We start from the raw sequence: 15,893 nt of genomic DNA, 5'->3' as shown, positions 1-15,893 counted from the left end.
GGGATTAGGCTCTAATCCATTTTCACTATCACAAGTAGCAGGGTCCGAGGTTCATCAATTAATACAGTGCTTCCCATTTGTATGTAGCATTTTCCTGTTCTCTTTATATACTCAAACCTTAAATTCCCCTCCCCCAATTAAAAAAGGAGTAAACCAAGTTTTTCTATTTGATTATATTTTAACTGTAATTATTTTTTGCTACCATTTAGTCAATTGTTTCTAAATATAGAACAAAAAACTTTTTTCCTCTTTAAAGGAATTTTAGGCATTAATAAATTTTTGTTTTGTTTGTTCCTTTGTTTTTTCCATCAAATGAGCCCTTAACATAAAAATAGACCATACTTGAAAGTATATCAGATGTAGTGCTTTGGGGATGACTTAAGGGAATGAAGGAGGGCTGGAAGGAGTTTGTGGTTCTTTTTCTCTAGACTTTCATAGGAAGGCTGACTGAAGTTGCTTTGAGGCCTAGTGCAAGTTATTAAGATTGAAGGGTCCTTTGTGTCATCAGTATCCTTGCAGTTCTAGAACCTTATACCTTCCCACAAAAGGTGTCATGCCTATCCTACATCTATACATATAAACAATGTGTATATGTGTATATATTCATATATGAGATAAAATACAAATTTGTTAAAATGAGAAAAATTGGTTTACAAAAGAGGATGATAAACTTCCTACATCTCTAATAAGTGCATTTTGCCTTTTAAAAGGTATATAATAAATTCCACAAGCTAATTTCAAAACTGTCTTGCTTGTCTGTCTCCTAAATTTCCTTCTATCGTTTTCTGTGCATTGAAAAATACTTCAGTGATCCCCTTTTCTTAATTCTTTTTTTTGGGGGGTTATCACTGTGACTAGTCCCACTTTCCCCTCTAACCTCTCTTTTTTAAAGCAAAACCAATAAAAAAAAAACCCTTTAAAAAAAATAAACCTAGTCAAACAAAACAAATTCACATTGACCATATCCAAAAATGAACATGTCATTCTGTACCTTGAGGATACCTCTCTGCATGCTTCATCATAAGCCCTCTGATATGTTGGTGGGTCATTTGTATTATCAGAGTTCTAAAGTCTTTTGAAACTGTTTTTCTTTGAAATATGTAGTCATTAAATAAACTGTTCTAGTTCTTATCTCCCTCATTTTCATCAGTTGATACAAGCTTTTACAGGTTTCTCTGAGCCCATCCATTTTGTCATTTATGGCACAATAATATTCCATTCCAGCTTTTACAGGTTTCTCTGAGCCCATCCATTTTGTCATTTATGGCACAATAATATTCCATTCCATTTATTTATCATAATTTGTTCAGCCACTGCCCTATTGATGGGCAGCCACTTAGTTTCTAGTTCCTTTCTATAACAAAAAGTTAAGTTCTAAATACTTTTGCACATACAGGTACAAATCTAATTTTACCCAATGTAAATCCTGATGATTCTAATACTATAACTTAGAGTATAAATAGTTATTATACAACAATACTACACTGAAAAAAATCTGGATTTATTCACATACAAAACACTTTAACAGCAATAGTAAGAATGAACATTTGTTGACCATCTATGAAATTCAGAATTCCAATCCAATTCCATGCATCTTCTTCCCAGACAGGATGGAGTTTCTTGAACTTTGAACTTTGGTCACTACAGCTGTTTCCATTTCATCATTCCCATTGAATGTGGAATTTTCAGTCTAAGTTAATCATCTTGTATGTGGCCCACATCGCATGATGCCAGACTACTAGAGCTGGCTAAATCAAAAACTCATACAAGCAGAAGTGATAAGAATAGAATGAGTGTCTGTGGGAAGGCAAGGGAGGTTTGTTTCTTTGCTGGCTCCTCTTTTGTTCTATTTTAATCATCCCTTTTAAAAATATTTTTTATTCTTCCAGCTGCCAATCTCTTCTCTCCTCATCCTCTACTTAACAGTCATTCAGTTTTCTCTCCACCATGTCCCCTGCCTTCTTCATCTGTCCTGCCAGGATATATGCTTAAGTGCTTGCCATGTGCCAGATAGTATGCATATACCATGGGAAATTATCAAATTGTCAGATGTGATGTAGAATGAAAAACATTTGGAAACTATACATTAGTGATAGTGTATAAGAATTTTTTGTTGTTTCTGAGATACTCTAATATTATCATCCTTTATAAATACTTTAAAAGGACCAGCAGTGGTATATGTAACTAAACAGACTATTGCCTGTTTTACGAGGGAATTCTTTCACATGATAGTTATCTTTCATATGGATGCTTGATATTTTCACGTAGTATGCATTCTGCTTACGAGTGAAAATAGTGATTGGAGAAAAATTTAAAAAGTTAAAATTGTAGTCTTTGTGAAAGGCAGAGTACTCCTGTTATAAAAACACAAAAGTCTTCATAATCCCATAAAGCATGATAATATAGGTACTAAATGTAAAAAATAGTTAATTTAAGAATTTAATTGTGTAGGACAATAATTCTTAGTATACAAAACGTTAACAAATTAGTGTTTTCAAACTGTTCTCCAGAATAATTTGAATTATTTCTGGAAATTGCTTCTCTTCTCATTACCTTATTGTTCTTTTTCTGTTCTCAGTTGTATCATTTGACATGTACTTGATGATTATCATTTCCTATGTGTTTAAAAACTGTTGCTTTAGTTTATTTGATTATTTTAAATACTTTCCTTCTCATATTAGTCTTCATTCTTGTACTACTTTAATATAAATTGTCCTATTTTAAGTGATGCTTATACGTTTATTGTACTTTGTTGTACTTACTCAGCCACTTAAAAATGTAGATTTCTTTGCACCTTTTATCATTTTATGCGTATTACTGCTTCTTCATAAGCTTATATTCTAGTTGATTACAGATCAGTTTTTGTAAATGCTGAAGTAATGTACTTTTTCTGGTTTGAGGTTGGTTGTTTTTTCTCTTTTTGAACAGGTTCGAATGCAGGCATTGAAATGCTTCTCAGTTCTAGCCTTTGAAAATCCCCAGGTATCCATGACCCTTGTAAATGGTAAGCTAAAAATTTTACTGGCTTTTTCTATTTTTTAAAATGAACAACTTTATATGTTTAAAGAATTTCCCAAATTCTAGTTTGTTTGCTTTCTTATTTCTAGTTTTGGTTGATGGAGAATTATTACCCCAGATTTTTGTGAAGATGTTACAGAGGGATAAGCCTATTGAAATGCAGCTCACATCAGCAAAATGGTAAAACTTGAGATGACATGAAGGGAAAGGAAGTACATGTATAATATTTCAGAGTATTAGCAGGATATCTCTCGACTGCTTTCTCTCTTCTTTGAGGAGTTGAAGAAAATATTTGTTCTCCCTTGAGTAATTTATTCTTAAGTAGAGTTGAAAATTAGTAGAGATCTCATCTGGAATAGCACTTACTAAACTCTAGAATACATTGTAGCAACTGACATGTAATATGTTTATTATCCTCAATGGAAACATCCCAGTGTTTGTAGTTCAAGTTGTCAATAGTGTAGAATCATAATTCTGAAAAGATGTATTTAATATCCACATGGGGTATAATATGAATAACTTTGGATTAGAAATATGTCATATTGTGACAGCTAAACTGCATGTAAATCCACATTTTCTGTTAGAGTTGACTTTCATGGTATACTTATTTCGAAATGTAATCTTTACACTTTATTTTATTCATTCTTTTTGCTAGCTCCCCAGCACTGTCTGTGCTAATAGCTGGTTTTGTTTGAACATTTGATGACTGAATATAGGAAAAGAAGTGTGTTACTAGTAAATTATAATTTATCTGATTTTCATATGAAATATTAGAAACAATTTTTCAAAAGATTTCTAAACCTAGTAGCAAGTTTATATTTTTCCATTTATTTCTAGCTTAACATATATGTGCAGAGCTGGAGCAATTCGGACAGATGACAATTGTATTGTATTAAAGGTAATTTCATTTCAGATTGTTCTTAGATGGGATGTTAATTTTTCAGAATCAAAATATTTTATACATTTACTGTTATCTCCTGATTTTTCTCTCTCCATTCATTGATCATTGGGTAATTTAGATATGTGTACATATGACGAATATTACAGAAGCACTGTGTGTTGCATGCATACATTACTTCACTTTGTATAAGTGGGTTAATCATTTAGATTTTTAAAATTAGTGCTAGGCATGTTTTGAAAAATTTAAGACTAGGAATAAAACATATTTATAATCACTTTTGAGATCTTCTAGTAATGGAAAATATGTAAAATGTATGAATATATGTAAACATCATAAAGCCAAAAAATATTTTGCCATTACTTGTAATTTGCTTTACTTATATGTATTTAACATTATCTCATTTTGACAAGTATAGACAATCACAATCTCATATCAAGGCATTATTAAGTAGGCTAAAAGTCTTACTATGATGCCTCATCATGGATCAAGATGGCACTCCAGATTGGCCTATTCTTATGTGTGTTTGCATTCTCAATCAGTTATCCTCTCTTTTGTTTCTTTAGTGGGATTTGTCACCACTGATTGAAGTTTTTCTACTCTGCCAGTTATGCATGCCATATATTCTGCTTTCACAATTCTTATTTCTCTTTCAAACCAGTCAGTAACATCTTTCCATGCTTTCTGAATGCCACATACCTGCATAAACAATTCACCTTTCCCCTTCCACCATTAATTTGTAAGGAAAGATCTGTTACAATCTTTATCCTCTCACACTCCACCTTGACTTTTACTCCCTGAAAATCCAGAAAATCCTCTGCCTCATCAGGTGTTGATTCTTTCCTTTGAATTATTCATAGGTGCTGAACTCCTGTACCTGAATCAGAGGCCATATGCCCTTCTACTATTAATAATTTCCCTGTTGATTTATCTGCTTATGCTCAAGGTCTTTATTTGAGTTTTCTTCTTCCTCTAGTCTTTAATCATTTCAATCTTTAAAAAAAAAAACCAGACATTTAGATTAACATATGTAAAACACTTAAATCTATATAAATGCTCACATTCTAACTCTCTCCCTTTTGCTGGCCGTTTTCTTGGGAGCTAGATCTCAAAAATGACTCAACCTTCTCCCTCAATAGGCATTTCATGATTTATCAGTCCCAGTCTCTAAAATGCTGGACTCTTTCCCTCAAGATTAATGGAGTGCCATGCAGCCACACACATTTGTGGCTTTCTCCCCTTTCGCTCTGTTCCTTCATTCTCTGCTCAAGCTTTGTTGCAGTATCAAGTGATCCTATGCCATTTTCCCAGCCTGAGCAGATTTCTGCCACTTAGATTTCCTTGGCAATAGGAGGTAGGGGCAGGAAGAAGAGTGTTAGGTGCAGAATTGAGTTTTATTGTGTGTATTTGGGTCTAGGTGTATACTTTAACTCCTCGGAGTGGGGTGGGTGATAGGGAGGGAGGGCTTAAGGGGTTAGGGAATTTTTTCCTGTTTTTTAGTTCATCAGATTTTTACCTTATTTGGGTTCTTGGTGTCCTAGCCAGTACTTCTTAAACTGTATTGCAACCCCATATGGGGCTGATTAGGGGTTGCGAGTGGAAAAAGTTTAAGAAGCCCTGTGACCTAGACTACAGAGACAGCTGAAATTGCTCTATCTCTTGTGCATAATTCCTATTGTAGAGAGGTTTAAGAGGTCATGAGGCTTGGAGAAGACGTCAAGTTCTCTGCCTTGTTGGTCTCGTGACATGAAAGTTCTCAAAGGCTGTGTCAGTGGAGTTCAAGTTCTGTCAGGTATCATTGGCTTCAAAAAACTTGAGAGTTAGGCCCGATGACAAGACTTGATGTCTTTCATTCAAGGACCAACCTTGCTAAGTTCAGAAAGTTTCATCATTTCGACCTATACGTTTTCCAGTCTACAGCAAGTCACAAAGATCAGCTGCCAAGCTATATTATAGGGAGGCCTAGTCTGACATGGACAAAATTACAGATTCTTGAAGCACGAGTTTAAATCCTGATTTCCAAATTAAGCATAGTAATAGTTAATGAGCTTATGTGGTAACTAAAGGCAAATACAATTTGGTATTACAAAATCTGCCTGCTTTACAATAACGACTATGTCTGACTTTATGAAAAATGTGAATTAAGAAATATTTTTAAACAGTTTCGTTGCTTTCAAATGCAATGGGTAACTAAAATAAAGTAACTTAAGAAAAATATGATTTTGCGTGGGTCCTTATTTCATAATAATTTGCCATTAGCAGAAAAATAAAAAGAAGTTTTATGATGTACATAGTTATCTTTTAACTTATAAAACTGATAGACCCCATAAAGTGTAAATGGTGATAATAAGCTGTAAGGATCAAAATGAGATAACATATATAAAGCACTTTGTTGCCCTTGACGTGCTCATATAAATTCTAGTTAATTATTGCATAGCTTTCAGTTTCTTCTTACTGTTCTTTCTGTTTTACACTATTGTAGCCATTTTTACATTGTTTTCCTCTTTTGATTACTTCTGTTTCATCAATTCATAGAAGTCTCCCCATGCTTCTCTGGATTCTTCATAGTCATTTTTTTTAGGTATAACAATATTACATTTGTGGACCAGAGTTTGTTTTGCTTTTCTCCTTTAGCAGACATGTACTTTATTTCCTATCCTTTGGTGCCACAAAAATGCCAGTATAACTATTTTGATTTATGTGGCACCTTTCTGTCGTTGACTTCTTTCCAGGTTCTTGCAGTGATAGGATCTTTGGTTAAAATGTATGGTCATTTTAATTTTAGTAGCAATTTTAGTATAATTCCACTTTTTTTTTCGAATGGTTGGACCAATTCACATCTAAATCAGTAGTGTATTAATGAGCCTGTTTTCCTACATGTACCCCTTCCAACACTGACTATTTCCACTTTTTGTCATCTTTGCTTGTTTGCTGGGGATGAAGTGAAATCTCAGGGTTGTTTTGGTCTGCATTTTTCTTCTTAGTAATGATCTGGAGCAGTCTTTCATATGGTTGATCATAGTTTACAGTACTTCTTTTGAAATTGTTTGTTGGGGCGGCCAGGTAGCACATCAAGCAAGAGCACCGGCTCCAGTGTTGAGAAGACCTGGAGATCGAATCCAGGGCTCAGACACTTAGCACCCACCCAGAAACACCTGGCCGTGTAACCTTGAGCAAGTTACTTAACCCCAATTGCTTAGGGGCGGCCAGGTGGCTCAGCGAGTAAGAGTACCGGCTCTAGTTTTGGGACGACCTGGAGATCGAATCCCAGGCTCAGACACTCAGCACCACACCCAGAAATAACTGGCCGTGTAACCTTGAGCAAGTTACTTAAAACCCCGATTGCTTAAAAAAAAAAGTTGTTTGTTTCTATCCATTGACTATTTATCCACTGGGAAAGTATTCTTGGTTAAGAAATTAATACAGATAAATATAGCTTGGCTATCAGACCATTATCACAGATGTTGTGACAGAGAGATTTTTTTCCCTGAGTCAGTGGTTTCCTTTATTATCCTAGGCACATTGATTCTGTTTGTACAAAAGCCTTTTATTTTCATGGAATAGAATTTTTTTTTTTCATGATTTCCCCTTTTCCTTTTTTGGCTAAGGATTCTCTCTTCAACTGTAGTTTTAAGATTTCATTCTCTTTTTATTGGTGTACTCTTTTAAATTCAAGTTACATATCTGTTTTGAGTTTATCAGGGTATATGGCATAAAATGTTGGTCTGAAATTGATTTCTGCTAAACTGCTTTCCAATTCTTTAAGCTGATGCGCAACATTAAAAGAAAAAAAATGCCAGTGCTCAAGAATAGGCAACTCTGCCCAGCTGACTAGCAAAACGGAAGTATTGATTACAGAAAATAACGACAGTTTTTGTTTAAAACGAAAGAGTTGAGAAGTAAGCACAGAGAAGGCTTTATGAAAACTAAGACAAATTGGATATTATAAGGGACATGAAAAGAATTTGGAGAATACCTTCCATAGAGTTCAAAGCCTATGATAAAGAGTCTTTAAATATAGCAAAGATATATTACATATATTTATGTATCTCTGTGTGTGTGAGACATATACTTATATAAATAGATAGATGTATATTTATATAGGAGCAGCTAGTTGGTGTCGTGGATAGAGCACCAGGTCTGGAGTTAGGAGGACCTGAGTTCAAATCTGGCCTGTGGCACTTATTAGCTCTGTGACCCTAGGCAAGTCACTTAAACCTGTTTACTTCAGTTTCCTCATCTTAAAATGAGCTGGAGAAGGAAATGGCAAACCCCTTTAGTATCTTTGCTGAGAAAACCCCAAATGGGATCATGGAGAGTTAGACATGATTGAAATGACTCAACAACAAAAATATCTATGTAAAACAAACACACACAGACATATATACACATACATATATGTGTTGTTTTGTTTAGTCATTTTTTTCTGTGTTGTCTGACTCTTCATGACCTCATCTGGGGTTTTCTTGGCAAAGATACTAGAATGTTTTGCCATGTTCTTCTCCAGCCCATTTTAGAGATGAGGAAACTAAGGCAAACAGGGTTAACCAGAGTTACATAGCTAGTAAGTATCTCAGTCTGGATTTGAACTCAGCTGTTCCTTTCTCTAGGCCAGGCACTGTCTCCACTGCACCACTTGGGCTTCTTATGCATGCATGCACACACACATACACATTTGTATGTCTAGGGATTAAAATGGCTGTGTGTAAAATATGTAAAAAATAGTTGAGTGTGTATAAAATCAAAACCAACATAACTAAAACGGAACAGTTAAATGCTGTTCTTGTAATAGAATTTCAGAGATAGCAGAAATCAGTGGAGGGTCTACAATAGTAGAGAAAAATTTCATGGAAGATATTAGTTAACTAAGATTCCCATTCCTAAATTTTCTTTTATAATGGACAACCCAGAAGTATTAGATCAAATAATATTAAACACAGAACATATTATTTGGCAAACCAAATATCGATAAATCACCATGTATGGATGGTAACTACTGAAACTTTTCAAAGGTGAAATGATAAGACTGTTAGCCAAAATAACAGCTTAATCTATCATTAGAGATTCCCACTGTGCTAAAGGATTTTTAATTTCCCATCATGCCCCTGAAAAATGTACTACAGGAAACCCCAGAGCTATTTAGAGTAAACACTTTCATTACAGGTAATTTGGGAGTGGGGGAAGGGGGAAACCTATAATGAAGGGCAGAATTACTAAGTACTTAAAACTATATTATGTTTTTGCAGTTTGAAATATAAATATGAAAAGTGATAAAATACACCTTTAAGGAAAGAAACTATGATTTCCATAACAGAAATGTGTAACATATTAAGACTCTTACCTTTCCCTTTGGGTATAAATAAACACAAAGGCAAAACAGAACCAGTGGGTACAGTTTAAAAAAAAAGTCTATTCATTTTACCATTCTTTTTGTTTTGTTTTGAGTTCCAAATTCTCTCCCTTTCTCCTACCCACCCTCATGAAACTGAGAAAGCAAACAATATATCAGTTATACAAGTAAAATCATGAAAAGCATATTTCCAAATTAGTCACATTACAGAACAAAGCAAAAAATAAATAAAAGAACTGAGAAAATTATATTTCAATTTGTACTCAGAGTTCATCATTTCTCTCTATGCAGGTGGATAGTAGTTTTTTTCATCAGAAGTCCTTTGAAATTGTCTTGGATCATGTTATTGATTTGAGAAACCAAGTCTTTTATAGTTGATCACTGCAACATTGCTGTTACTGTGCACAATGATCTCCTGATTCTTCTCTTCATCAGTTCATATAGGTCTTGCCATGTTTTTCTGAAATCACCCCCTCATCATTTTTTATAGCACAATAGTACTCTATCACAATCATATGCCACAGCTTCTTCAGCCATTCCCCAGTTGATGAACATTCCCTAAATTTCCAATTCTTTACCACCCGAAAAAGAGCTGCTATAAGTATTTTTGTACTTATAGGTCCTTTTCTTTTTTCTTTGATCCTTTTGGGATACATACAATTTAGAACATTTTTAAAATGTGGCTATAGATAGCTGTTATTTCTTCTTCTGAAAACTGTTCATATCCCTTGACCATTTATCAATTGGGGAATGACTCTTCTTTTTAAAATTTGACTCAATTCCATATATATTTGAGAAGTGAGGTCTTTATCAGAGAAACTTGCTGCATTTTTTTCAGTAGTACTTCATTGTCTATGGTAATTTTTAGCAAAATGTAGTTTCCCTGATTATCTCTTTTAATTGGGTTTATTTTTGCTTGAGCTTTGTCTAAGATCAGGTTGTTACCTCTGCCTTTTCTTTTTTATTTCACCTGAAGCTTAATTTATTCTGCTCCAGCCCTTTATTTTAACTGTGTGTGCATCTTTCTGTTTCAAGTATGGTCTCTTGTATACAACATATTGTTGGATTCTGGTTTCTAATCCATTCTCCTGTCTGCTTCCATTTTATGAGTTGACTCATCCTGTGATGACTCATTCACATTGACAGTGAAGATTACTCCATATTTCTCTTCATCCCATTTTCTTCTATTTATCAGGCTCTCTTTTTATCCTGTCGCTACTCAAAAGTCTGTTTTGCTTCTGAGCTCTACCTCATTTACTCTGCCCTCCTTTTCATAATCTCTCCCTCCCTTCTCCTCCCCACCATATCTCTTATCCCCTCCCCTTCCTTTTTCTTTATTGGGTAAGACAGATTTCTTTACCCAACTTAGTGTGTATATATATTCTTCCCTTTGTGGACCAGTTCTGATTAGAGTGAGTCTTGGACCAGTTCTGATGAGAGTGTGCCTCTTTTATGTGAGAAAAATTTCCCATTCTGCCTCCCTGTTCCCCCCCTCCTCCCAGTGCATCCCTTTCTCTCACTCATTTTTTTTTTAGAAATCATTCCAACATAATTGACTCATACCCATGTTATCTATGTGGACTCCTTCTAACCATGCTAATAATCACAAAATTCTGAGGAATTGCATGTATCATCCCACATAAGAATGTAATCAGTTTAACTTTATTGAGTTCCATACGATTACCCCTTCATGTTTACCTTTTTATGCTTCTCTTGAGTCTTATGTATGAAAATGTCAAATTTTCTATTCAGTTCTGATCTTTTCATCAGGAGTAATTGGAAGTCCTCTATTTCACTAAATATCCATTTTCCCCCCTGAAGGATTATACTCAGTTTTGCTTGGTAGGTTCTTCTTGGTTGTAATCTTTTGGCATGTTATATTCCAAGTGTACTGCTCCTTTAACATGGAAACTGCTAAGTCTTGTGTGATCCTAACCATGGCTCCATGATATTTGTATTGGTTTCATTTGTTTGTTTGTTTGTGGCTATTTGCAGTATTCTGTCTTTGACTTTGGAACTGTGGAATCTGGCTCTAATATTCCTCAGTTAGCATTTTGGGATCTCTTTCAGAAGGTGATCTGTGGATTCTTTTAAATTCTATTTTACCCTCTGGTTCTAAGATATTTAACTTTTGTCTGCAAAATTGTATACTAATAGCTCTTTCATAGGGTTACTGTGAGAATCAGAATGAGAGATATGTAAAGTATTTTGCAAACTTTAAAACTATATAAACGTGAGCTATTATTTCCCAGAGTCATACTTGTTAACAAAACATCAAAGGTAGAAGTTGAACCCAGATTGTCCTGACTTAATTCCATCAATCTCGTCATTCTGCCACACTGCTGTGATTGAATTTGCTGTCACTTCGAAAAAAAAATATTCTAAATCATTTTCTGACAGCCATTGTTTGAAAATTTTAGCCATTAAATATTCTGAATGTAAGATCTGAATGATATCTATAAAGCTAGCAATCTGTTATCTTTTTTTTTTTTGGCCTTTTGGAGGGCAATTGGGGTTAAGTAACTTGCCCAAGGTTACACGGCTAGTTTTTGTGTGTGTGTTAAGTGTCTGAGGCCAGATGCGAACTCATGTCCTCCTGACTTCAGGGCTGGGGCTTTACTCACTCCGCCACCTAGCCACCCCACAATCTGTTATCTTTAAAAAACATCCAAGTAATTCTTATGTTTTTCAGACTTTGCCTTGTTTGGTTCGAATGTGCAGCAAGGAGAGATTGCTAGAGGAGCGAGTTGAAGGAGCTGAAACACTTGCCTATCTGATTGAACCAGATGTTGAACTACAAAGAATTGCTAGCATAACAGATCATCTAATTGCCATGCTTGCAGATTACTTCAAATATCCCAGTTCAGTCAGTGCAATCACTGATATTAAAAGGGTATGTTTTATTTTTTCTCTTCATGTTTAAGAGAGAGAAGCTTTTTTAGTGATCATATAAAAATGTCAAACTTTTTAACAGTTTGTAATTATAATTTAAAACAGTTGTAGATATATAATTTTTAAAAATTAATATCGTTTTACCCTTTTTAGTTGTATAGTTTATGACATCTCATTTTTTCCATTTATATATCTATATGTGTATATATGTGTGTGTGTGTGTGTATATACACCCCCCCACACACATACACATATATATAAATTAGGAAAAAAGAAACATTCACTGATCTCTCCCAAAGATATCCCTCTACCCTCACCACCAAAGAAAAGATAGAAAATGCAAAAAGCAAGGTAGACCTTCAAGGAGTGACATGTGACAACGGTGATAAAATAACAACTTTTCTAATTTTCCTCAGCATCACAAAACACTTGTTGCTACACGTTCTTCCTCTAGATCTGGGGTCTAATGTCACAGGTGGCACCATAAGGCATCTGAAACAATTTCTGATGATATTCTTGTGTTCCCTATGATATTGACCTTGCTTTTTTTTTCTTCCTTTCCTTTCTTCTCCTTTATATCTTTTTCTACTTTTTTCCCTTTATTCTTCTCCTAGCATGGTGAGACATTCTATAATTGATATGGAAAAATAGCAACAAATTCTTTGAACAGAAATCAAAATGGATATCTAAACATACAGTTTAGGCAGGTGGCTATAATGACTGTGATAATTGAAATTATTTCTTTATTAATATTTCTCACAAATGGTCATGAATGCCTAAAAGCTTCTCAGATATTGAAAAGGTACCAGCATTTCCATTTTGCCTGTTTGAGATTAATTAAATCATCCTAAAATGGTAATAAATTTGGGCTTTTATTCTTTTCATGTCAAATATATGTTTTCCCAAAAGTTCAGATCATTAAATATCTAAGACAGATCATATTTGGTTTTTTTCATAGCTTGACCATGATTTAAAGCATGCTCATGAACTTCGCCAGGCTGCTTTCAAGCTTTATGCCTCTCTTGGAGCTAATGATGAAGACATCCGGAAGAAGGTGAGTCTGGGAGAGGGGCGTCCCCCAGTCCTGACAGCCAGCAGGCAGGGCGTGACATCATCCTGAAAGGCGTGGTGAAGAGCACTAACAGTGACTGTTTGACTATAATAAAACAGAGGGACTAAAAGCATAATTGAAGAATGAATGGGACCCGGATGTGGGTTTTTTTGTTTGTTTTGTTTTTAGAAACGTAGTGTGGCATGAACGTGCTGGAATGACAAATAACTGGTGTGCTTTTATGTGACATTAATATGGATTCTCATGTTGCACATTTTTTGCATGTGTTCTGGTGAAATTTACTCTAGCACTGTGAAGCTTCAGACACCTTGAAAAACATAACACTAGAATTGTAAATGTTATTTATGGAAATACCTTCTTTCTGATACCATTGAGAAATTCAAGTCTCCTATTGTACATTGTTCTTTGATATGTGGCCTAGTTATGTTTTAATTTTTTTGCTGCTGTGCAAGTTTTGTGTGAATAAAAGCTTTGTGGAATGATGATTTTATGGTTTAGTGAGTGGTCATCTGAAGTTTTTAAGCTCCTGACCAATGTTCAATGGTATGTTTAGCACCTTCATGTTGTTGCTGCAACCTAGCCCTACACAAGTCTCACTTTTTTTATTGGTACTGGGCAAGGAGAAGAGCATAGTGTAAATCTCTGGCTCGGCTCCACATTCAAAGACACTGGAGTGCTGACCACTCACAAAGGGAATCTGGTATACACTCTGTGTGGGACCTCTCTAGTCACCAGGGAGAAAAATGAAATATTCTCTTGTTATCCATATAAAGGACCCAGAATCAGGCAGTTGAATTTGGTAGTTTCTTGGCTATATTCATCCAGAGTACTTTGAGTCACTACTATAAGATATAATTTTAAAGCATACTGAAAAGTCACATGATTCAAAGGTATACTGCAACCCTTATATTTATAGTGAAGAACACCTTCACCAGAATATGGTCAAAGCAAAAGAATGTAATGACTCCCATAGAGGGGCTGTCTGGAAAAAAAAATAATAATAATAGCATTAGACTCAACTAGCATACTTTTTTTTTCTATGCACCTTTATTTGGCACCATTAATAATGTTTTTAACTAGAAGAGTGCTTAAAAGACAATCTGAAAAAATTTGTTTTGCATCTCCAAACACCAACAGACAAAACTGTCACTTCAAGTTTACATCTGATGCTGTCTGTTTCGAAATTTGATTTGGTTTATGAATCTTGACACTTCCTCTTACATACAATTAGGTATTTTGTATTCCAAAGCAAGGGCTTCATGTGACACTCTGATGTAGATTAAAAATTTGTCAATATGTCGAGTATCTGCAATTTCATCATTATTGGTTAAAAATTTAAAAACTCAAAACTTTTAAATTTTAATGTGGGAAATATTGAGGAAATTTATAATTGTATTAAACCTATGAGATCTGATAAACTGGTATGCTGCTTGAAAACTGGAGAATTATTTTGTCCATTTGATAAAGCTTCAAAAGAGTTTTTCAGGGAATGCTATGGGCTAAAAGGGAGACAGACAGATGGGCCAGTAGAAAAATAGGGTGTCCTTTTTTGTACTTATGTATAAATTTTTGTTTTCTTAATAAAACACTATTTTAAAGTTATTGACTTAATTTGTGACATAATGTGTTTAGTGTTATTTGCAACATAGCCTAAATAGTAGCTTATTAAAAAAATTTCTGTGTATATAATGTGTATATCTCCCCTCCCCCCACTTTTCAAGGATAATTCCTGAATGTTTCTGTAGAAACATGAAAAAAAAAATAAAGAATAACTTTAATTATAAATTGTAGTTTGCTGTGCTGAAAAGCAAATGGTATGCTATTCTTCCGTGATATACAATATGTGATTTCTGGTAATTTCAGTCTCTAAATAATTGATAGCTTGTAGTAACTACCAAAGAGAGAAATTGTAACATGGAAAATATAGTATGTTTGTGGTGATGAGACCTTCTTGGAGATCAGCTTCAGAAAGTGGTAAAACTTTATTTTAAGTATTTAAATGATGCAGACTAACTCCTTTAAATGCATTTATTTCTGTTTTATTTTTGTTCAAGTTTATATTTGGACAGATTTTTATTTATCTTCTCTGTAAGGTACTTATTTATTTTTATATTTATACAGTGTGATGCCAATTATATTCTTACTTGTGTAGAGTCTGGAAATCATTGTTTAACATTATTTTTTTTTAACACTGCCTATTTCCTAAAAGCTAGATAATTTTTAGAGCTTATTTTTAGCATTAGTCAGAGATGAGAGACCTTTTTAAAAATTTAGTTCATAGATCCACAGAGGGAACAGCATTTGAAAACAAGATAATTGAGGGGTTTTTTTTTCTTTTCAGGAGAGATAAATATAAAATGATGTACTGATCTACTTATAATTAAGAATGGGGGGCAAGGGTGGTAATAGAACTTTTTTCAGTAAGTATATTATACAAATAATAAAATGCGTATTCCAAGTCTGCATAATTATAGTGATCACTTGAGTAGGGGCAGGACACAGAATAACAATACTATCTCACAATTTATTTAGGATTTTAGGATTTATAAAGCACTTTTCTTACTGCAGCTCTATGTGGTAGGTAGTATTAAGCACATAAGTATTATTACTTCTGTCTTACAAATGAGGATAGTAAGAGGTCAAGTAACTTACCTAATAAATTT

General features: G+C 34.2%; 1 protein-coding gene across 3 annotated transcripts in view; it reads left to right on the top strand.

The window, feature by feature from the left end:
* ARMC8 (armadillo repeat containing 8) overlaps nt 1–15,893 on the top strand; it is a 131,516-nt gene that overhangs the window by 64,676 nt on the left and 50,947 nt on the right. For all 3 annotated transcript variants that reach the window (XM_069063901.1, XM_069063900.1, XM_069063899.1), the window contains 5 exons: nt 2,929–3,004; nt 3,108–3,198; nt 3,856–3,916; nt 11,959–12,159; nt 13,117–13,212. In XM_069063901.1, coding sequence (XP_068920002.1) covers nt 2,929–3,004; nt 3,108–3,198; nt 3,856–3,916; nt 11,959–12,159; nt 13,117–13,212 — 525 coding nt within the window. The remainder of the gene's footprint in view (nt 1–2,928; nt 3,005–3,107; nt 3,199–3,855; nt 3,917–11,958; nt 12,160–13,116; nt 13,213–15,893) is intronic.

The sequence above is a fragment of the Petaurus breviceps genome, unplaced genomic scaffold, assembly GCF_028583685.1.
Source record: "Petaurus breviceps papuanus isolate PSGF00001 unplaced genomic scaffold, PetGlider_PUasm1.0 90604, whole genome shotgun sequence".
Taxonomy (NCBI): domain Eukaryota; kingdom Metazoa; phylum Chordata; class Mammalia; order Diprotodontia; family Petauridae; genus Petaurus; species Petaurus breviceps.
The sequence above is the reverse complement of the archived record's forward strand: the minus strand, read 5'-3'. Positions and strand labels throughout refer to the sequence as shown.